The 23,220-nt window shown below is 38.8% G+C and overlaps 1 protein-coding gene across 1 annotated transcript; it reads left to right on the forward strand.

The window, feature by feature from the left end:
- The first annotated feature begins 3,789 nt into the window (after window positions 1-3,789).
- On the forward strand, window positions 3,790-23,010 carry rspo1 (R-spondin 1). Its single transcript, XM_085423490.1, has 6 exons — window positions 3,790-4,181; window positions 9,424-10,085; window positions 13,718-13,912; window positions 16,169-16,312; window positions 16,907-17,131; window positions 21,060-23,010. The coding sequence occupies exons 2-6, from the start codon at window positions 9,989-9,991 to the stop codon at window positions 21,224-21,226; spliced, it is 828 nt and encodes a 275-aa protein (XP_085279616.1). The 5' UTR covers window positions 3,790-4,181; window positions 9,424-9,988; the 3' UTR covers window positions 21,227-23,010.
- Window positions 23,011-23,220: the final 210 nt, after the last annotated feature.

The following is a 23,220-nucleotide window of genomic DNA, read 5'->3' on the forward strand; positions in this document are numbered from 1 at the left end:
ACGTGGATGTCCATATATTTCTTTAGTGGAAAGCTGTAATCAGAATATGATAAACAGTGCTGTCTTTTTTTCAGTTTTTTTTTCTTTGTGCAGTGACGTGAAGTTGTTCCATACACAACAGTCTTCCTCACAAAAACATGACGTTAACACAGCAGTGTTCATCGATCTCTGGTTACAATATTTAACCATTCATCTATCAGCACCACTGCAGAAATGGTGTGTGTTTTCCCAGGAGGGATTATTGTGTCTGCACTTTACCATGACAAAGTAGACAAGAAGCCTAGTGTTACAGTAAACAGCAGGCAATGGTTCAGGATATCTTTCTTTGTTTACTTAAGTTATGATAGGGTTTCACAGCCGTAATTAAACCTTTTACTTTGTAATTCCGTAATCATAGTTTTTCAGTCTTATGTTGTTTGTTAAACACAAAAATGACAACAGTCCAAAAGAGGAGTCAAATTAGCCTTGAGACATAGACAAAGAGACTGACGCCAAAAACACTTTTTTGCTTTCCATAAATTGTGTTTTCATTCTAAATTTCCTTATTGTTCTCCCAGGCTTTTTAATGGCCCTTTGGTGATGAAAATAAATTGCTGGGTCAATGAAATTAGTCACTTATACTATTTTAACTCCTATATTTTTTGCTTAAAGAAGAGAAACGAAACGGTCATTGAATCAGTCTTTTGCACAGCTGTGACCAACATCTGCTCAATCACTGGCCCATGAATAATTCAGTCACATTTATCTCAGTCAGCGCCACATCGTTTCACAATTTAGTCTCATGTGTAAAAAAAATGCTGAGATCAAATTTAGCATTTGTGCAGTGGTTCTCCACTGGATAGGACCAAATTAGATATTTGGGATGACTTTACTCTAGGCTATGGTGTGAGTGTCTGCAAAAGCAAATTTGGATTTTGTTCTGTGAACATTTTGTTGAGCAACAAGCTTTATGGTTAAAGGTTGGGAAAAGGCCAATCTGTTTACAGTAATCAGATCATTTGCCAACTAACACAACCGTAAATATTTTAGCCAAAATGTTGTCACTTTTAAAACAACAGAAAACTCTGTAAGAAGTGTAAGACTCATCATGCTGATGAATTCAGGCAGTTGGTGACAGTGGGTACTGAATGTTCTGTGGAATAATACACCATATTTAATTTAGATTTTAAGCTTCCAAGTACAAGGACTGGTGATGAAAAGTCTGGCTTTGGAAGTTCATACAGCATTTCCATCATATTTCAGAGTTCCTGCTGATCCGTCTTTTTCTTGTTATTCTTTCTTGATAGCTGAAGTATTGCTCAGCTCTTTCTGTGATATGTAACTGTCATTTTGGTCCATAAGTTCTAAAGTATGTGATAATAGTTCATGTGAGCGCTGAATAATGCACATATGGTAAGTTTGTATGTACTTTGGAATTGGCATGGGTCCTGACGGTTTTTGCACTGATGACTGGCAGACATTGGTGCAGGCCTGAAGAGTCTCAGACAGTTTAAAGTTGTGAACGGTGTGCACACACACACATGCACATGTGTCTATTTACTTTTGACACATCCAGCAGTCAAAGTCTAAGATCTTTTTTTTTGCATGAAAAAGTGTGTCAGAGCTTGGGTCCTGTAGGACTTGGAAAGTTAGGTATCTGTCTATCACCTTAGCTTTTGTCTGGAAAGCCACCCCCACTATGTGTGTGTCTTTGACAGCCTATAGTACTCTGTTTATGACTGGTCAACTGTGACTTTGCATTTGGTTTTTGAATGACATACTACAATATGTCAGTCAATCTGAAAGACAAGGGTTTTATCAACCACCCAACTTCTTGGTCTTCTTAAAACTGCTCCAATTGCCAGACATTACTGTCAGATGGGTTTGCCAAAACTAACACAGCTCCACAGGTTCATTATTAATATCCAATCGAAGTTGGATTAGGTTGTTACTAATCATTAAAACTAAATACTGATTACATGTGAAATTGAGGCCTCAAAACTCAATGAGACTTTAGACTCAGAGGCACAAAGCAGAGGAGAAAGACTGAGCGACAGCAATGTAATCAAGGTACTCTTTTTATAGAGGTTGAAGACCTGAAACTGCCTGAACAAAGAAAACAACACTGACAATAAATAGATAGAGGGTATCTTGACATAAATACACCACCGGAAACTTCGAACAGGCTGTGTTTTGTTTGTTTTTTGTATGATCATTAATAATCTACCTATAAATCACTGCATTTTGCAGAATGGTTTTAACATCATCTCACTTTGATTTACATTTTTAGGGACAATAGTAACACTTTTCTTGTATATCTTTTTCAGCATTCTCAGTGTTCTGCACAGTCACAGTGTTGGAGTCATAAACCTATCATTAGTCATTAATAATTCCCTCTCTTTAAACTGCTTGCTCTGGAGTCTACCCTGGAGGTATTGCATTGTCCAAAACTACCCTTGGCTTTTCAGCTACGACAGAAATTATGACCTTAATAAAGTTGACTTTGTAATATTTGCATGCATAAGCATCTTAGAACTGATACAATAATGACTGTCTGGCTCTGTTTTAGTGCTCCTGTGGGATATCACTTGGCAGTCAGTGGATGTCCTCATGACTTTACAGCCTGTCAAAGTCACTACAGAACTTTAAGAATAAAGTCTGACTGTCCAATTCAGAAGTGCTGCTTGTCACTAATCTTCTTGTTGTAAAATAGTACCTAGCATTAGACAGTTTATATGATAAGATGCATTTTATTCTTTGGATTTGTTTACACTATCTATCTATCTATCTATCTATCTATCTATCTATCTATCTATCTATCTATCTATCTATCTATCTATCTATCTATCTATCTATCTATCTATCTATCTATCTATCTATCTATCTATCTATCTATCTATCGAAACACCAGCTGGCAGAATAATATGATCAACTGCTTTAATATCTAACCTACAGTATCATCCGTTTCAGATGTTATATCTTTGTCTACATCACTGGCCATCATCATGATGACGTGATCGCATATTGTTTGGGTTTATTTCTTGGTGACTTTGAAAAAAACAAACTCTCTGGACTGTAACTTAATTCTCATGATAAATCCTTCAGCAAGATGAGGGTAACTGAATGTGGCTGATGTTTAGTAGTTGTTCACATAGTAAGTGTTCATAAACGCTGCAGTCTCAAAACAAGGAATTCTGGTCTCTGATCTCCAAGAATTGTTGTTTATGGCCCCCTGTTGGATAGCAAGAAAACGAGGACTGCTCATATCTAATACTTGTTATTTGTAGATGGGTTTAGTGATTTTGTGTTGATAGTAACATATATGTGTGTGTGTCTCTATATATAGACACACACATATATAATTTTCTTATCAAAAACAACTTTATTCCTCCACTCAGCTGACAGAAATCAGTTATCTGATTCTCATCTAAAAGGCACATTTCATGGAACTAAGTGGGAGGTACTGAAGATCATCTGAAAGCATCCTTATTCAGCAACTTGAGCAAAATGCTTTATATTCTTTGTCTTATATTTTATGTTTAACCATATATATCAAAGACAGAACTTATTTTACATTTCAGATAAAAGGTCATAAATAAAAGGCTTTCTCAGTAACATCGAATACAGAAATAAATGGAAACTTGCATTAAACAGCTACATTTAACCTACACAACACTATCGCAGGTTTTGTTTCTCAGTAAAATTGTAAGGGGTGTGGCCTGTAATGCCCGCTGGCAGTGCTGGGGTTTGGATGCACATATCGCGGCTTTGCAAGTACTTGCCTGACTTGGATGCAGTTCGAGCTTCAAAGTGACTTAAAACGCGCATCTCGCAGGAGCTCCAGTGCACACACGCGCACTAGAAAAGTCAGAGTGGCTAACTTAATCGGAATATAGTATATATGTATATATACAGTGTTACTGTATACTTTTTTTTAATGTAAATCCTTTTTGTCGGAGGCATGGAATTTTAATCCTCTGCACATTTTCTGCCGTGTGCGTAAATCCGCCTTAAAGGCAGTTGCATCGCATTTAACGGATCATAAAAATCATGTCTTTTTAAATGATGACAGAAAAGTTGCATGGGGGTCTCATGGAGGAGGAGTTTTTTGTGACCAAACCACTAACAGATTTTCGCTTATAAAAAAGGAAACGGAGACCCGAGCGTTCATAAACAGTATTTTCGTGGGCTCCGGTGTGCAGGTGAGTCTGTTTGATTTTCAACGTTTTGTACTTGCCGATGTCGTAGGATTACACACACATACACACACAGAGAGACACACGTGTGGGTATACACACCTGTATATATCACACATTAGTGTTATATAGGTTCATTTATATGCCAGCATTTAATTTTACAAACGTTTCGAAGTTGTAGAACTTAAGAGTTTTTTTTATTTTATTTCAAACTATTGTGAATGCCAGTGTAGATGTATTATAGTTTAAATATAATACATCTTATCTCAGTGGCACATGGAATAGAGGGAATGCCGCCTATCTTGACACATCAGTATGGACTGAGATGATGAGACTTTTATATAAAGACTAAAATTTACCCCGGAGTATAATGAAGGTTATTATTATTTTTCTCACGCTATTTTTACATTACACAAATGTATTAATCTGTATATCTACTTATGGATTTGACAGCTGAGCACCACTCTAGCTGAAGAACAGCAAATAGCTTTTAACTAGAATGTGTGGTGCTCCAGAGAGAAAGTAAGTGTGTAAAGCTTATTTATAAATCTGCTTTTACAGACATGCAGCCACAAAGTGCTGGACAGCAAAATAAATAAAAGCTAGCATTAATCACAGTAATATATAACAGAAAAGCTGAACCGTGCCCAAATGAGCCGTGCAGAATCAAACCTTCAGACTGCTGGAACTGTGCAGTCTTGAGTCCTACATGAAAACTTCAAAAAAAAAAAAAAAAAGAGAGACAGTTTGCTTGTGCTTACATTGTGGGAAGATGCCAGAGATACTTTTGAGTGCTCTGCTCTAAGAGTTGAGTGTGTTACAACTGCTGCATATTTGACTTCTCACTCCCTTTACTCCTTAAGCCACAGAGGAAGTGATTACCAAAATAGCTGAGGCTTCTGTGGGTGCTGCTGGTGCAGCCAGGTGTTATGCCATACTATAGAATGAGTACAGGTTACTTATTATTCATACATTCAAACCTAATCAAAACCTAATCAGTGTATATGTGATTGTGAGTCTGGTTCTGTTTCTCTTTAGAGCCTCAGCTTCAGTAAACACTTATTTTCCCCTTTGTGTTGCAAATTTGATAATGTGAATTGGTTAGCTCAAAGCTCAGGTCTTGGCTATACATGTCAGGGATTTTACAAATATCAAAATAAATTTAGAATGAATATGAAGTATGACTGCTTGAACTCGCCCACAAATTGCCGTTGCACTGTTTCCTGCATTCATGAGCGACCACATTTTGGGGGCGTAAGTAAATAAATAGTCCAGAATTCACCACTAATTGCTTTTTTTATTGTCTGTGTGGCAGATGCTGTGTTAAAATTATGTAATTTTGAAATCGAAGGTTTTCAGATTACTGTAAATTAGTTGTAAATGGTAAAATGTGCCTCTAACATTTTTTCCTATTTTCATGAAGGGAAAAAGCTGATTAAATAAAATCTGTAATCGCTGCCTCTTTAGTTTATCGCCTTCTATGTTTTAGATTTACAATTCCGCTATCGCCGTTGTTCTATAACCCTTTCAGCAAGTCTCTGTGTAATTGAGGAATTCTGGCACACATTTTACCTACAGATGATCATTGTTCAGCTCTGAGGTTGAGTTACAGGCACTTGCAACTCTGAGCTCAGAGTTGTGGCACCTTCTCGAGTTCAATAAATTCCCAGTGTGAGAGCTTCCTTTCAGTATTTGAATAATTGATAGATCAAACTTAGGAGGCAATTTAATCTCCTGACTATTTGATGAGCTGGGCTTAGTTCCATTGTGCTCATTTGATTGTGGCTATTGTTGGGTAAAGACAGACTGTTAAATGGACGAGGAAGCAGCTTCAGAGAACTATTAAAGCTGAAGTGCCAGACTTTCCTAGAGAAATGACTGATTGTGATGTGGCATGTTAAAAGTGGCAGCAAAGACCTTTTCCTGATTGATGTGCTCTGTAGCCCAGTGTTTCCTCTTATCTCTGCAGCATGTGAGAGCACATATGGAGTGGGATGAGTTAGGCTTTTGACAGTTGTGGGAGTGCTGGGTGAAAGAGTCTCTGGCACATGTCTTGAGTTGATCCAGTCTTAGCATGTCCTCCAGTCACCACTCTCAAACCCAACAAACAGGTGTTGTGGAAGACTGGCTGCAAGCCACAATTTTGGCTCTTTCCTGGAAATAATGCTTTAGCTGAGATGTGTCAATGAGATAGTGAGTCATTAAGAATGAAGAATTAAATAAACTTAGGGAGACTTTCAACATTTTCCCCATTTAGGAAACCCATGTCTCGTGCCCAGATCAACAAGTTGCAGATTCCGTGGCACAAATGTTTGGTGGACCCTAACCAGCTTGTTTTGATGACCAGTTTTGTGTTTTTTTTCTTTCTTCAGTAATGAGGTTTATCATGCAGGAGTGTGGACATACATGTACACTTAATAGTACTGTACTTACTGTACTTTAAGTAACCATCAAAATACATTTCTTTGAAGTACCTTGAGTTAAACGAAAAATGAAGCAGTCAGAGCTTTTTTTGTGTTTTTTAAAACAATAATATTGTATTTAATGTACGTTTTCGTGAACAAAACTCCTACTATCTTCTTTATCTCTCATTCTCTCTCTCCCTGTCTGTCTGTTTTCCTGTCTGTCTGTTATCTCCCCCTCCTTTCGGTGACTCTCGCCACAGCCCCGCTCCTGGATGAGTATTGAAAAAAATAATGAATTAGTCTAAGCTTTTCTCAGGCAAAGCACTTTTGGGATGCGTTAATTTAGAAAGGGAATAAACTTTTTGGTTTCCATGTTAAAAAACCCAAAATAGAACTGTTTACTGGTTATTTGGATATTTTGTTGTTAGGTTCAGCTAGGCCTCCACGGGTGATGGCAGCCTGCCCCCTTCAACCAAAGTTTTATTATGAGCTACACTGCTACGACTAATTTCCAGCTTGCAGGGCATCTTACTGAATGTCTCAACAACTTTAAAGTTAACTGCAGTGTTTTCATGTTGAATTGCCTGAACAAAAATTGAATTTTTAAAAATTTTTTTGCTTTGATGTCCATTTCATTTAGTTTGGAAGTGCTGTATCCACTAGCTAGCTGAGTTTGGGAGAGTCTGCTAGCCTTAAAGGATAGGGGAGAAAGATGCAGATAAAATCTACGGACATCTACCAATTATCATTTTCTTAAATCAGAATCAGAATACTTTATTGATCCCTGGGGGAAATTATTTTTTGTTGCAGTGCTCCATTATAAACCAACATTAACAAGACAGACAATACGCTAACTAAGAATAGTACAATATATACATATATATATATACATAAGTCACTCATTAATAAATAGCTAAGAAAAGAAACATGTGTAGTTGTAGCAGTAACCCTTGAAGCTCTTTTCTAAACTGAAGGGGTTTTGTCATATTTCAGGCCTTCTTATGCCGTTGACGGAATGACAAATGACGGAACGTTCATTGTTCGGTTATTTTTGCCTGTGCAGCTGTACTTGAGAAAACCCCCAGAAACTATCGGAATAGTCACAGAGCCACACCTTTATTGATACATACTGAGGGGTAAAAACTCATCATTAAAGGTACAGGGGAGGCCATTAAAAGTTGTCTTTATGAGAGTAAGCGTTAAGAGAAAACATTCCTGGTAATTTTTTTCTCATTTCTCTCTTGGATGGGCCTCTAACTGTACATAGTGCCCTAGGCATGTGCCCAGAAGCCCCATTGGCCCAGCCCTATCCTGAAATAATACTATCAAATTTTAATGTCTACTAAAGTAGTTTCCTCTTTTCAATACTAATTATTAGAAATGACAAATTTTGTGAGATAACTAACAGCAACTCTATTAAACTAAGCAGTAAATTAGTAGTGGTAGTTTCAGTTTGTTCTTAGTGACTCTCCTTTCTTTCGTATAGTTGTGTAAATAACTTCAGTACTACATTTTCAGTTGCTTGTGTTCATTAGTTTGAAATGAAACAAACTACAAAAAATGATATGACATTTAGAAACTGTAAAACTATAGGTGTAAGTTCGATGTGCATGATCAAAATGTTTTCGTCTCCGGCCACCTAAAATAAATCTTGTGAAATTATCGAAAGGGACGAAATTATTTCATCCCTTTTGATTTGTATTTTAGCAACGAGTGCAATGTTGCCTCCTGGAATGTTTAAACACACCAAATGGCGTTGTCCTTTGTGTGATTCAGAGCCACAACCGACTCAACACCCAAATATGGTCCTATTTTTCTTTATTGAGCTGCGAGGGAGGACCTCCCATTGTTCCGATGCTAACATGTTCTGTGTGTCCTCTTCACACAAGAGCTGTAAATACAGGCAGCACATGACACTATCGAAAAAAGATCTCAGCACCAAATATGACAAAGGCCTTCAGTCTGACTGTGTGGTGCGTTTCTCAGAAGAAACTTACTTCACTGTATTTCCAAAGGATAAACATGTTCAATTTGTTATCCAAGTCTATGTTTGTTTTGTGGGATTTGGTTTCCTTTTTGTACGACTGATCATTTGATTTATCCAGTTATGGCTTTAGTTCCTCAAATTACAGAAACCACTAATGTTAAAGAGAAAAAGTATGCATCACACTGCAGCGAATGCTGTTTGGGCCAACTAAAACATCTTTGTTGTTCAATGTTGCTGGTTTGTGCATATAAATGCAGTGATAGCAAGCTTTTCTCTTATTGCTGGGAAACATAATAAAGCAAGTGAGATTTTGGAAAATATGAAACTTAAATATTGGCTTTCCTAATATTCTGCTATGTGAGCAATGAAGATGTAGTTACCAACTGGCTGTCTTAGCTTGGCATAAAGGGTGGATAAAAAGGCAAAAATTGAATATTAACTTAGTGTTATTTGCAGTTTTATGAGCGGTTAAGTGGGGTAGGGGCAATTTCCTGACTAGGCACTTAAACTCCTAGTGTTCTTTTATAACCCTTAAGATAGGCAACTTGCAAAACCTAAGAGGTTAAGTTAAACGGGAGGTAGGATAGCTGGTTGGATGCAAAAGACTGCAGTTTCTCATTTTTATACCGCAGATTTATAGTGATTAAGTGACATGACATTGTACGAGTGACCTTTTCACCTTTTGATCGAGCCAATTAAACCACTGGCTTTAGCTTTATATTCATCTTAGAGACATGAAAAGGGTTTTGAGTTAAAGTGTTAAAATATTGATTTACCATTTCTTCAACAACTAGTATCTATCTGTATCTAGAAACAGTCCAGTTCCTCAACATGTTTCTGTCTTCTTTTTTTTCAGCACGCTCTAATACCAGCAAATCTTTATTCAGCTGTAGTCATAATCAGCCAGTCTTCTTTTGTCACTCTGCAACCATTTAGTTGTTCAGTAACTGACCATAAACCCGCCTTAAACAGCAGATCCGCTGTTACAGATCGAAAGCTCAGCCCAAGCTTCCTGTGATGACCCTGTTGAACTCCATCACTCTGCTCTTCTTCAGTCTCTGCACAACCCCGTGACCTCGCCTCCCTCATCAACAGCTGTGCCCTTTTTACTGCCTTGCCAGTGCAACCAACACCAGTGTGATGGCTTGTTGTGCCGCGGGGACATTTGGACAAGCAACTGCGGCATCACACACCACTACACAGACTTCTAGATGTGTCAGCCACTAGAGTGAACGATACAGAGAGACTGGGGAGGAGGGACAGACACACAGAGAAGAAGTGCAGTACTACAAGAGAAAGGAGGGATCATCTATCCCAGTAAGATAAGCATCCACCTGTCCCGCATAGGAAGGTGGCCCCCCCACCTGATCCATCTCGTCGCAGGGGGGGGACCCTGCATAGCCTGGAAGGCAACAGAGACTATGCAGCTGGGACTGGTGGCGCTGGCAATGGTCTTTCTCAGCTCCATGGGTCACAGTGATGTTCTGAAGCTCTCCAAGGCGAGACGGCATAGACGTGGTGAGTTCTCACTTTGTCAGTTTGTTTTGATTTCCTTTTTCTTTCGTAGCAGCACTGCTGCTTCTCGTTTCTGTGGTCTGAGTCACTGTGGTGGACGCCTTATAAACATTTAACAAGCAAAGTAAAGATAACGTTTTGTTTATTTTCTCATCATTCCTATTTGTTTTTCCTAGGTGGGTTATGTTCAGTTCAGTGCTTCCCCAGAATGGCTCGTGTTTCTTCCTCTTTTTAAGATTATGCCTCTCTCAGTTTATGTGAAGCTTTTCTGGGTATTAGGGTTGTTTATAAAGGGGTTTTTGATGGATTCCCTCTCAAAGCCATCGCTCTCTTCGTGTCTGGCTCCGTGGGCACATAATGGAATGAGTACCTGACAGTTCTAGCTCTCAATTGGACCATGCTGCCGATATTGTTGTAAGCATTTTTCTAACCTCACGCAACCGCAAAGACAGTGTTCAGGTCGGCTCGCAGTATATCTCTGGCTTCAGAGCCTCAGATCTGGTATTACTGTCAGCTTTGAAATAATTCTTCCCTTACACAAAAGGAGCTTTCAGCCAATGCCAAGCTAACCCCAACCTTCCTGAACCAGAATTCATATAATACCAAGATTATCCACAATAACAGATGTGGCATTATTAAAATCACACATACTGGGAAGGAATAGCTATTGTTTGTGTCAGTTTGTGTTAAGTCCGCTGATGTATATGTAGACAGTGACGTCGTTGCAGTTCATCTAATTTGGACAGAAGGATTGAGGTCACTCGCCATATACACGAGTGCCATGCAGACTGCGACAGTCTTATTCCCTCTAGATACTAAATAAACGTTTGCAACTTGCGCTTCTTCTTTAGTTATTTGATTTAATGATGTTCATTTTTTTTTCATCCATCCCCCACAACAAGAAAATGATAATAAACAAAGGACAGAGCGACTTGTTCTGCTGCCTTAGGGCTGTTTGTTTTTCTTCTTTGAAAGGATTTAGTATCGTGCAGACTTGACTAATCAAAGCAGACTGGTCAATTTTAACATACCGAGAGCACAAACTCTCTACACTGTTTACCAAAAAAAGTTCTTGAACTTATATCATTTACTGTTGCTAAAGATGACACCCAAGCTACTTTTATAGTTACTAGTGGTAACAATAAGACTTGGCGGTAACTGGATAATGATAGACTAATCTGTTCATAGAAAAACACGTTTAATACTTTTATCGGACGAGTTATGTCAGGGAGGCGGGAGGTCAGGCTGTGTAAGATTGTGTGTATTTTTAGCTGAAAGTAAACGACAGTAAATCAACTCAGGCGACTGTTGTTTTTGTCTTAGAATGGTTCTTCAAAAATGATGTGCACTTTTACACAATTTACCCAAAATTGATTTAGATTGCAGGTTGTGCCTTTTTGGAGAGTGAGGCAACTGGACTCATGTCCAAGTCTGGGATTAGATTAAAGGAAATGTAAATGCATTGCAATGCTAAAATTCCTCACTCGTTCAACACATTCACCAACTATATTTTGGACATGTCGGTCACCGTAGCATTTCTGCCCGGACCCAGTGACAGTTGGCTGAATCTGAGAGGCTCTTGGTCCTGACTGTCAGCCGCAGTTACCTGGCTTTCTCCAAGTTAAAATCTGTTAAGCATCTCCGACAAGCAGTTGGAAGTAAACAGAGGTGTGGACTCGAGTCACATGACTTGGACTCGAGTCAGACTCGAGTCATTAATTTTATGACTTTAGACTTGACTTGAAAAAATGTTCTAAGACTTGTGACTTGACTTGGACTTTTACACCAATGACTTGGGACTTGAATTGGACTTGAACCGGTTTACTTGAAAAGACTTGATATTTTACCCCAAATATAAAATTTAACATGCATATTATATGAAGATTGAAAATGTGACGTCATTCACGGGTAGAACCGCAAAGGATTCTGGGAACTCGTGGCAAGCGGTACTAGCACACGCAGGCTTTCAATTAAAATCAGTCACACAGCGATAAAAAGAAACACAAAAATGTCAAGAAGCTGTTGTATTATTAACTGCAATAGCCGGTCGCATGACAGCCACGGGAAGCCGACGGGTAAAGAGATCGGTTGTTATCGGATTACGTCGTTGAAGAGAAATTGTTCGAGCCATGTTTCCGAAGTAACAAAGAGGCGACTGGATTGCAGCCATTCAAAGATCAAATATAACGTCCCAGAACACTCCAGCTCACAGGTTAGTCTGCTCCAAGCATTTACACAAAGGTCAGTCTGCTGTTGTAGTTAATGCGTCATTTTTCTTAACATAATTGGTGATATAGGTTACAAGCAAGTCTGGCGCTGAACAGAAATTGTCGCTCCTTTGTTTGTTGTGCATAAATAGTAAATTGTCCTGACACAATATTGCGTTTCGCTTCTGTTATTATGGTACACTGACAAAAACACATACTTTTATTCACAGGATAAAACAGGTTTTTTGTATCACTAATTGCCCAGTACGATTACAGCATACAATATTATTGTCACTGCTACATTTCTGTGATGCTACCAGAAATTATTTCCACTACTAATTAATTACCGTTGAGCTCAAAGGTCCTATTAATAAACGGTTAACGAATGTGTATTTATGAAGACGATTTGTGAGACTGGTAAACTTATGATACGTACGATGGTCTTTCGTTCTACACGGTGCATTTCAAGGTCCTGTACCCATCCGTCGGTAAACTGTACCTGGGCTTGTTGCAGTGACCGGAAGTTACTAAACTTCATGAGTGTATGCACTCACTCCAAGAACCGTATGATTATAAATATGCATATAAATATGCTAAGATGAGATAGCTGACTTCATCTAACTAGCAAATGTTTTCCAGGCTACGTTGGTGATACAGTTTTTTTTAATGTGTATGATATTTTTGTCATGCAATTTTAAAGCCGGTCCTACAACCGCATCCAAGAATAACATGCAGCGTATCTCAGAACTGTCGGTGAAAATTATTCTTGGAGCTAAGTTTAATTGAGCTGCATTTTAAAGAGGTGCAATTTCACAATTTGTGTATATTTTCTAAGTTCACTATTTTGTATGTGTTGAGAAAAACACAGATTTTAAAATTACATGGTCTAATATTTACATTTAGCATATAACTGCAACATTATTTTTTCGTTTGTTTTTTTTAAAGACTCGAAAGGACTTGAAATTCAAAGTTTCAGACTTGTGACTTGACTCGGACTTTTACACCAGTGACTTGAGACTCGACTCTGACTTGCCTGACATTACTTGAGACTTGACTTGAGACTTGAGGATAAAGACTTGAGACTTACTTGAGACTTGCAAAACAATGACTTGGTCCCACCTCTGGAAGTAAACACTGAGTAACCACTCATGTCTGGCCAAACCCCCCTTAAATTAAGCTTAAACCCTTGTTTGTTGGAATATTAAATGTTTGCATGTTTATGACTGGTAACGACGCCAAAAAAATATTGCAATTCCTGATGTTTTTCTACTAGGCAGGTTGTTGACTATTGGACCTTTTTTATTTCCTCATTAAAATTCATATGTGGCTGGAAACAATTTATGTTATTTTTTTCCCGTCGGTGGACCATGCTGTTACCTACCTCAGTGTGGCCTTTTCTTTCTCATTGTTTACCTTATGTTTCCACAGTCAGCACTGAGGGGCCCCCGTCTTGCCCCAAAGGCTGTGACCGATGTTCTGAGTATAACGGCTGCATTAAATGCAAGCCCAAGCTCTTCATCTTCCTGGAGCGCAATGACATCCGTCAGATAGGCGTGTGCCTTGCCTCCTGCCCCATGGGATACTTTGGCATGAGGAACCCCGAAGGCAACAATCGATGCACCCGTGAGTTCTAATTGTGTTGTACCCTCTTGACCACAGAATGATGCAAGTGTTAGTGATATATCAACAGGATGCCAGCAGGCGCTTTAACTTTGTAGATACACATATGGAATCTTGCAAATATGTAAAAAGATCCAGCTAACTCTTTACTCTGTGATACTCCACACATCTGGTTTCAGAACAAGCATGCAGAAGTGTTTATCCTCGGTTCATCTTCACCTGTTTAAGTTTTGTCTTGTGTATCTTATTTGATTGTTTTACCTTTTTTCTAAATCCCTTTGTGAATCTAACAAAGTCAAACTATTATTGCTATAATAGACACCCTCTATTTCTGCATATTTTTGCAGTTTATGTGATTTTGATGTTGTCTTATGTGATCCTGTTTGTGACCGAATACCATATAGCGCCTCATTACATAATGCACGTTACAAAAAAGGCGAGAGTAATAATAGAAGTAGCCACTTGGTGATTAAATCATCTGTTGCTTCTTGTTTTCATGGGAAAAGGGCACGAAAAATATGAACTAAAGCAAATTATTTCCTAATCAGAATGAATGTCAGTAGTTTTAATTGAAATAGTTCTTATTATGGTTACAGACAGGTTTGGATCATTTGGAATATGGACAAAAGCACGGTCACATTCACAGTACTTAACAAACTGACATTACATACTTTTAAGAGGCAGTTTCAGCAACTCCGCCTGTTGTCTGTTTCCTCTTATGTGTGGGCAGAAAACAAGACTGGAAAAAAATCCCAACCAAAACATTCGTAATGCATTGTTGTTTGTCTGTTTTTTAAGAGGATGTCTGTGTTTTTTATTTAGCCTTCATGTGCAGAGTTCATGCCAGGCCACAGTCGTGATAGTCTCGGTTTCCCTTTTACACACTTGTTATTCTGATAGAACCTTAATGTATCACGCACAGTACGGTCTGCATACACGCCTGTTTACTAAGTAACTGTGTTAAAGGGTTCCTTTGAATGTGAGTGTGCACTAAATCACTTGTGATTATTCTTTGCTCAGCAACATTTGAAAGATTGTTTAAGGTAAATATAATGAGGGCTGCTTTGTTGTTTGGTCATTACCACATTTAATGATATTCATTGCTTTAGTGACAGTGATTGCTTTGAGTTTAGTGTTCTTGACTGCCCGTTTTTACAACACTTAGTATCTGTCAACAAGGGCTAAATAATGATTTCATAAACCAAAAGCAGATAAAGCCTATAATTCTGATTATAAAGATGTAACTTTTTCACAACTGGTTATTTCAGATGTATGTAAAGTTTGTTTTATCAGTGCTAATGACACAGTTGTGTGTTTTTAGTAGATTGCAACAAATGGAATCTCATTTATAACTGTTTTTCTCAATGCGGCATTCATTCACCGTCCCAGTTTGCTGCAGAAGGCTGCTGAATTCTTTTCTGAGGCCCTCGGTGACTAACCTGGGTCATTATCCAATCATCTAACTTTATACATACCATTCCACAATGTCTTGTTACAAACACATGTCTTACATTATAAGGCTACAAACGTCAGGACGGTCAAATTTAGCTGTCAAGAGTTTGAAAATAGTAATCGGGAGACGGAAGAATCCCACTGAGGGATTCGACGTTTTATCATTTTGGATCTTGGTATCAGACCAGAGCTGCAGAGTAGACATTCTTAACATGCTATTACATCAACTATAGCTATAAATATATTTCCTATACTGAGATATTTTCACCTGCCTCCACTGTTTTTCTCAGATATAATGAATAAGGAAATGCCTTTCATGATGGAGCTTGAGCTTTTGGGAGTCCTTTACGATGTCTGGTTTTTATCCTTTTATGGTTCTCATTATCCAAATTTCAAGAAGTTGGTTGTTTGAGTCAGAGATTTAATGAGACTAAGGTGTGGAGAAACCCACTTTTCCAAAAGTTAGTGAAGGGATAGACTTCTGGCTGTACTCATTCACACCCCGTTTCCAAAAAACAAGGACTGTGGTGCATGTGTTTTTAGAGGGATTACTCCCCCTTAAAATACCCCATCACTAATAAATCTCTCAGAGGGAATAAAATTTAAGTTCCCCTTGTCCTCAGTCTTCACAACCATGAATGAGAACAATGAATATTCCATATTATTATTTCTACGTTAACCTCAGAAAGGTTTCAGACCAATACCAAAAATTTGAAGGCAAAATAATAACACAGTCTCCAGTCTCAACGTGACTTTAAACTGACAGAATACTTACTCCTTTTTTTTTTGTCTCCCTGTGTTTTGCAGAATGTAAAATAGACAATTGTGAAGCGTGTTTCAATCGCAATTTTTGCACAAAATGTAAGGAGGGCTTGTATTCACACAGTGGGAGATGTTATGTCAGCTGCCCTCCAGGCCAACGCACCGTCAATGAGACCATGGAGTGTGTCGGTGAGTGGTCTTTTTCTTTATATTTACTGCTTACCAACTCACAGTGATTTGCTGGAATCTATAAACTTTACTTATCACTTAATTTCATCAGTCATCTATGTTCGGGTCTGGAAAAGCGAAGCGAACTCTTACAAAAAAAGCAAACTCTTGGGCTGACCCTTTTTGTTGTTTTATTTCTTGTGAAAATGATTCTGTCATAAGTTAGAAAACACAAAGGAAACTCAAAGCTCTCCAGACATCTTGGCACAGTTTTCCAGAGACCTGGAGTCTTAAGCTGCCTTTTTGTTCTTTTAAATTAGCCTTGCTCATCCACAGTGAATATACTGAATGGGCCCCTAAAACGAGACTTTGTTACATGCACTTTATGCTGTACAGTTTGCTACATTTTCAGGTTCCTTCAGCTTCATCTATCTGTCCTTCTCTCATCAGAGATCAAACAAGCAAAAATTGTTTTCAGATTTACTTAAACTCATTATCCTCAGTTAAAACTGCTGAGAGGCTGTGAAACAAATGTGAGCTATGAACCATTTACTCAGTACCTTAGTGGTTTCCACATTTTTATGTACTTATTTATTTATTTATTTTTCATTCCAGGTCAACGTGCCTCAGAGTGTGAACTGGGTGAGTGGAGCCAATGGGGTTCCTGTATGAAGAAAAACAAAACATGCGGATTTAGGAAAGGCACGCAGTCCCGGGTTCGTGTGCCCCTTCCGCAGGTTCACAGTCCGGATACCTCCCCTGCTTTTGTACCCTCGCAGACCTGTGCTGCCGAGACAGAGAGGAGGAAGTGTGTCGTGACCAAAACGCCGTGTGTGAGGGGTAAAAACCAAATACACACGCACCGAACAAACGGATTGAAGATGAAACCCTTAATAAATGTCAAATACTAAAATGTTTATGGGCTTAGATAACATGTTAAGAGGCAATGTATTTTGTATTATACTGCATGTATTTTATGCAATTCCTTCTTAGTCAGTATGATGATTGATGGAACCAGTACTCGACATTCAAAGGCCTGCGTTCTCGCCAGTGTGTCTGTGACCCGCAGCGTGTTGATTGGGTTTGGTTTGGCAGAGTCCACAGCAGAACACAGAATTTCTTGACTTTTCTGCATGTAAACAATAAACTTCATCTGCGAGCCAAGCAGATGAAGGGCGGACATTACGCACTGCAAAGCTGGATAAGGATCAGAGCTAGAAAGAGCTATTTGTTCTGAGGACTGCTGAAGCGCGAGGTTTACATGCCCATGACATGTTTGCTTGAGGTCTTTTCATCCACATAGCAGCTTGCTCTCCAGTGGGTGAACTATCATTGTCACCAGTTAGTGGTCATTATCAGTTTTCATAACATCTTATTAAGTGCTCTTGGGCTTATTTGCTGCTACGGCTATTAAACGACCGGTCTGTTCAGTTGAGTCAAGCATCCTGAGCATACTAAATACAAAAATGCAACAAAAACAGAAATAAGGCTTATTTTACATTTAAATATTTTGCTTCTTAGTCAAACAAATAAATAAGTATCAGCAGCAATTCTGGGGGTGATAAAGCTTGCAAACGACAGGAAAATAAGTGGATGGGTTTAACCCTGTTCCTGATTCATATCATCGGCTCTGGTCTCTTTAGGTGCAAAGGAGTTATTGCTAATGAAATGTTGTTAGAAAGTTTCTTTGTCTTTAAATACCCCCATATTAATCTGCTTTGCATAATATGCCAATTTTCAACTGTAAACTTATTTACAAGACTTAGAGAACTGTTAATGAGGAGTATTTAAGGTCTTTATTTTTCGGTGGCACGCTTTGGGGATTTCGGGCACAGCAGCAGCATTGCATAACAATATTAATTGGCCACAGTACAGATGTTGCAACACGTAACAGATGACATGGCTTGATATATGTGAGTAAACATGGTGGAGGCTTACATACTCTGGTATCATTCTCTTCTTCTCCAGGGGTCTGAGTCTAAAAAACAGAACATGATCTGACACTTTCCCATAGATCTGCGGTAATGGGAAATGAGAGAGGTTGGCATGGCTCGTAACTGCTCAGTGAGGAGGGGCCGCTTCACTGGACAGGCTGTTACAGCGCAGTTTGACAAACGAGTGGCAGATTTGCTCTGTGTGGGGCCAGCATCCTGGAACAAAAATTCAGCCTTTGGTTCAGAATAATACTGAATAGTGAAATATTATAAAAACAACTGCTATGTAGATTGTCGAATTTTAAGCAAAGGGTGTGTTAGGTTTGATCTGAGGAGATGAGTTGTGGAAGCTTTGTGGATGTGATCGTTCACATTGAGTAAGCTACTGTTAAATAGGTAAACGTGTATAAACTGAAGACGCTTATTGGTGCTAAAACGTACAGGGATGAGTTTCCCTCTGTGAGATCATTCATGCGTGATGGTACCACGACTCCAATGAACTAGTTTATGTGGGTAAACTCCGCAAAAAGAGCGCAGCTGTGGATTTATCTGTGGGGTGGGAGTTGGCTGGCAACTGGCTATATAAAACACAGGGGGCAGACCTTGTATAACATTAGTGATTTAGTGGTCTGCAGATCTCACGCTTTGTGTTGATTTGGCTGCGATTTTTTTCCCACCCTTTTCCTGAAGCTCCACAAAAAGGTCTCACGCGAAAACAAAATTTTCTGGATGTGTTATTTCATTTGTCAGGCAAAATTGTTTAGCTTGGATGAAGAGGAGCTGCAATCAGAGCTGTCATAAACTGATGGAGTCCGCCTTTCTTGGCTCCATTAGTGATTTGTTAGAGAAGTAATTAAGTCCTTACACAGTAAGCACATCATCTCAGAGGCTGCAGTGTGTGATTGAAGACCCTTACTTAATGCCATTCTCTTTCATTGTGTCTCAGTGATTTAAAGCGAATCTGTTACTTCTCAATATTAAGTGTTTATTTTAATAGTTTCTATAAAAGTCTAGAAATATGTTTATTCATTCAAGACAAATGATGAACAAGCTGGACAAACTCATCTTATGTAATTTAAGTCAACTAAACAAATGAGATCTTAGTGAAGTTTCCACCACTTTTGGCACTAATAGCTCCAAAAAAAGACATGTTATTCCTGTTTGTGCACTACTGTGTGGGACTGAGCCTTCTCGTTTACAGTTCAGACTAAAGTAACTGTGACATGCATGGGTCAGTGGTGGATAAATGTTATTGTGTTAGGTTTGTTCACATTCACATCAAAATTACGTCACGCCCATGTACTGAATTTCACTGTAGAATTCTGCTCTTTTTCAAGTTTGTGAAATATCATGGCTTGAGTTTTTTTTTTCTTTTCTTTCAATTTGAACATAATTGAATGGGTGACAAATTTAAAAGTGCTGGTAGGGAGATAAACACAGACATAAAGTTACTACTGCATAGCAGCAGACAAACATGGTGGCGCCATAAGCTCTGAGTTTGTCAGCCGTGCAGTGAACACTGTCCAGCCCTTGGCACGTGTCCTCTCAGCTTTCCGGATGTGCAGAGAGTCTCAACACACAACTTTATAACAAACACACTCCAGCGTAACTATGCTCCCTCGTATATACAAAATCAAATAGTTTTCAGTGCTGCCTAAACAATAGTTGACAAAGTTAAAGTTGACAAAGTTAAACTGAAACCTGACACTAGACACAAGCCTCGTGTCCATTTGCACTTTCCGGCAGCTCTTCATATCATTGTGGGCCATTACTGGGTCCTTGACGATGTTTAACTCATTAAGCCAGATGTGATTTATGTGACAGCAAATTGTCACTTGTCTGTCCCTTCCGCTCTTACAGTCAGTACGTGTGCTGTAATTTAAAATCACCAGCCGATCTAAGCCCTTCACTTTTATGAACAGGTTTAGTGTGGAAATGAACCACACAATGATGGATGTTTGCATTTAGAGAGCAATTATGCTCTTAAAATGTGTGACTGCTGTGAATTTTAATGCAAGAGTACTAACGGGGAGGTTTGAGTGTATGTCAAGTGGGACAAGGGAGTGGGTTGCTGAAAGAGAAATTAAACAGACTGAGAGCTTAGCGTGTGGATGACACCTTTGTGAGAATGTACTTAGGTACTGCAGCGCTTGGCGCTATGCTATGAAAATATCAATATGCAGGTGTTAGTAGATCCAATATTAATTACGATTACCATTTTCTGCTGGTGTTACACAGTTTTTTATTGGGACCCGACTGCATTGGAGATAAAAAAGTAAAGGGAGTATCACTGTGACAACCCGTCTGCATGGGAATACAGGTGTCTGTATCAAGTTTCCAGGCAACAGGTGCGATAGTTATGAAGATATTTTACTGAAAACAACAAAGGTGAAAGGTGATGCCACAGAAGTCAGGGAGACTCTAAAGGGATTTGCATTCTACCTCCTCTGGCCGTGAACTGAAGACATGAGACTGATTCAACAGCTGTTGGGTTATTTCAGTCCAGTCGTGGACAAACTGGCTCCAAATGTTTAGATGTGTTATTTTTTGCTGGCTGCATGTTGTGCGGTAATTGCTGCTATACATATACTGTCACCATGGCTAAACATAACATTATTTTAGCTTTTGTTGTTTGGGATTTCTTGACTATGGTTTATGTCTGGTAGCCTGTATTAAAAGTTCTGATGCATAACACAACCCCTCAGGAGGTTTTTAGCCAAGCAGGAGTATTTCTATGTGCAACATTTTGTTGGGGCAGATGCCTTTTATATAAGAAATACAGTAATGTGTAGTATAACCCCAATTTTTTTCCTTATACATTCTTTTTTTTTCAGAGAGGAAGAGTAAAGGAGACCGACAAGACGATACAAACAGGAGAGAAAGGGAGAACGCACGTGGGCGAGGACAAGATAGTCGAGGAGGAGGAGGAGGAGGAAAGCGGAGAAAAGGCCAGAGCAGGACGACCACTGCTCCCAGCATCACAACCAGCTCTGTCACCTAAGCGCTGACGCCTGCTGGATGAGGCTGAGAGAAAACCAGAGACAATGCCTCGCCCAGCAGTGTCAGCCACAGACACAGATTGATGTTGAAGGAAGGGATTAATGCTGCTATGCTGCATTGTAGAAGATGCAGAGAGAACTGGAGGTTTGCTGAAACACAAAAGATTCCCTGAAGCTTTTTGAATAGCTCACCATATCTGGAAGAGACATGCTGTCCTAATGTTGGACAGCAAAGCCAAAATGAAGACTATGGTTGGACTTGATTTGTGTGATGAACTGACCACTCTTAAACTAAGACCAGACCATGTGTTTTAAATGCAGCATTCAAGCCTGATTATGAATGAAGGGATGCCGAAATCTCCTCTGGTCCATGATGTATTTTGTTCCAGTCTGATTTTAATTACCGTCTGTTCTCCATTTGTTTTCATGTTTGTAAGAGGTGGCAGATGGATTTTCTCAACTGTCACTGTCTGTGATGTAAAGACAAAGAAAGTATTATGTATTGGTACCTTTATTTCCTATTGTGAAAGGAAACAGAAAGAAAGGCACTGGAAATCACTTGTGGTTGCTGAGGACAGAAGTCTTCTATACAGTTAGGCTCATAATTTGTTGGACAAACACATTTTTTGTAGCATGTCATCTGTAGACCACAACAGCAGATTTTAAATCAAGTAAAAACTACATGATCTTTGAGCTCTGATTCAGGAGGTTTCATAAAAGTATTGCATTTACTTTTTGGAATTACAGCCATTTTTTTATACATAGTCCCCCCATTTTAAAAGGCTCAAATGCAGCCATAATTTAGATGAAAGATTCTTTTTCATGCTTTTTTTTTTAACCTTTACAGTCAATGAATTAGCAAATGTTGTGTTTCCTTTAGATTCTCCATTAGTCCTTTAGTGATTGTAGTCACTTTCAATATGCCCTTGCTTGTCAGTCTCTCTGCCTTCAGTTTTGTCTCCATTAACTGAAATTCATTCTTTATTGACTTCAAGATCACATGATTAACCTGGCTACTGAAGAATATCCCATTTCTTTACCTTGAAAAATTACTGGGTTTCTTCTGTAGTAGTGCTGTGGATCCTAATCCATCTGGACTGTGAAGCACCAGATCGGTTTTGCAGCTTTCGGCTGGATCTGAGCGCAGACTATAGCCCTGTACTCTTTAGAATTAGCTAAGGAGGCAGGCTCTTTTAGATGTTTTCTAGCAAAGGCTGATCTAATCTGACCTTCTGGTTCTTGGGCGTAACCAGTGATTTGCACCTTGTTGTAAACCCTCTGTATTTACTCTTGAGTGTATTTAGTCTTGAGGCATCTCTTGATTGTAGACCTTGACAATGATAACTTGCTGGTTGGTCCATTCATTCTTTTTTAAGACTATCTCTCTAGTAGGTTTTTTTGGGTTTTCAGCCTGATGATGGCCTCCTTTACTTTCATTTGGACTTCATATTGAGAGTTTTGAAGATATACACACAACCCTTAGATTCAAATTCAGATCATTGATCTGTTTAATTTGCTGTGTAATATTGAGAGAATAGGCCTCACCTGGCCATAAAACTGCTAGTCAATCAATACTCTGAAAATTGGGGACTGTGTATAAAACATCTTAAACTCCTAAACGGTTAATACATTTTTTTCTGTCAAATGTCTTGAATTAACGCTGAAAGTCTGTACCCCAGTCGCATCTTTATTGTTTGATTTAAAACCCACTGTGTTGTGTACAAAAATTGAGTCGTTGTTCCAAAACAAGCTGAAGAAAATGCAGAGGAGGATTACTGGGCGCACATCTTATATCCTCTGGTCTTTAGTCACAAACTTTTGTCATTCGATAGCTTAATGTTTGTTTTGAAAAAAAAATGTTTGTATCTGAAAATATCTCTGCACAGAAATGAGTATTTGCATGGCAAACGATTACATGTGTGTGCAAGTGTGTGTATGCGTGTGCATCTGTTTGTTTGTAACTGAAGTCTGGGTGTTTGTTTATATGCATTCCTGC

The sequence above is a fragment of the Rhamphochromis longiceps genome, linkage group LG11 (assembly GCF_057381845.1).
Source record: "Rhamphochromis longiceps isolate RC_006_pf linkage group LG11, R_longiceps_female_GT1.1, whole genome shotgun sequence".
In the NCBI taxonomy this organism is placed as follows: domain Eukaryota; kingdom Metazoa; phylum Chordata; class Actinopteri; order Cichliformes; family Cichlidae; genus Rhamphochromis; species Rhamphochromis longiceps.

Bases quoted from the DNA above. Each gene is read 5' to 3' on its own strand.
- rspo1 (XM_085423490.1), top strand. From the start codon at position 9,989: ATGCAGCTGGGACTGGTGGCGCTGGCAATGGTCTTTCTCAGCTCCATG. The intron at 13,913-16,168 runs GTGAGTTCTAAT...TGTGTTTTGCAG, and splicing joins AGGCAACAATCGATGCACCC to AATGTAAAATAGACAATTGT. The intron at 16,313-16,906 runs GTGAGTGGTCTT...TTTTCATTCCAG, and splicing joins TGAGACCATGGAGTGTGTCG to GTCAACGTGCCTCAGAGTGT.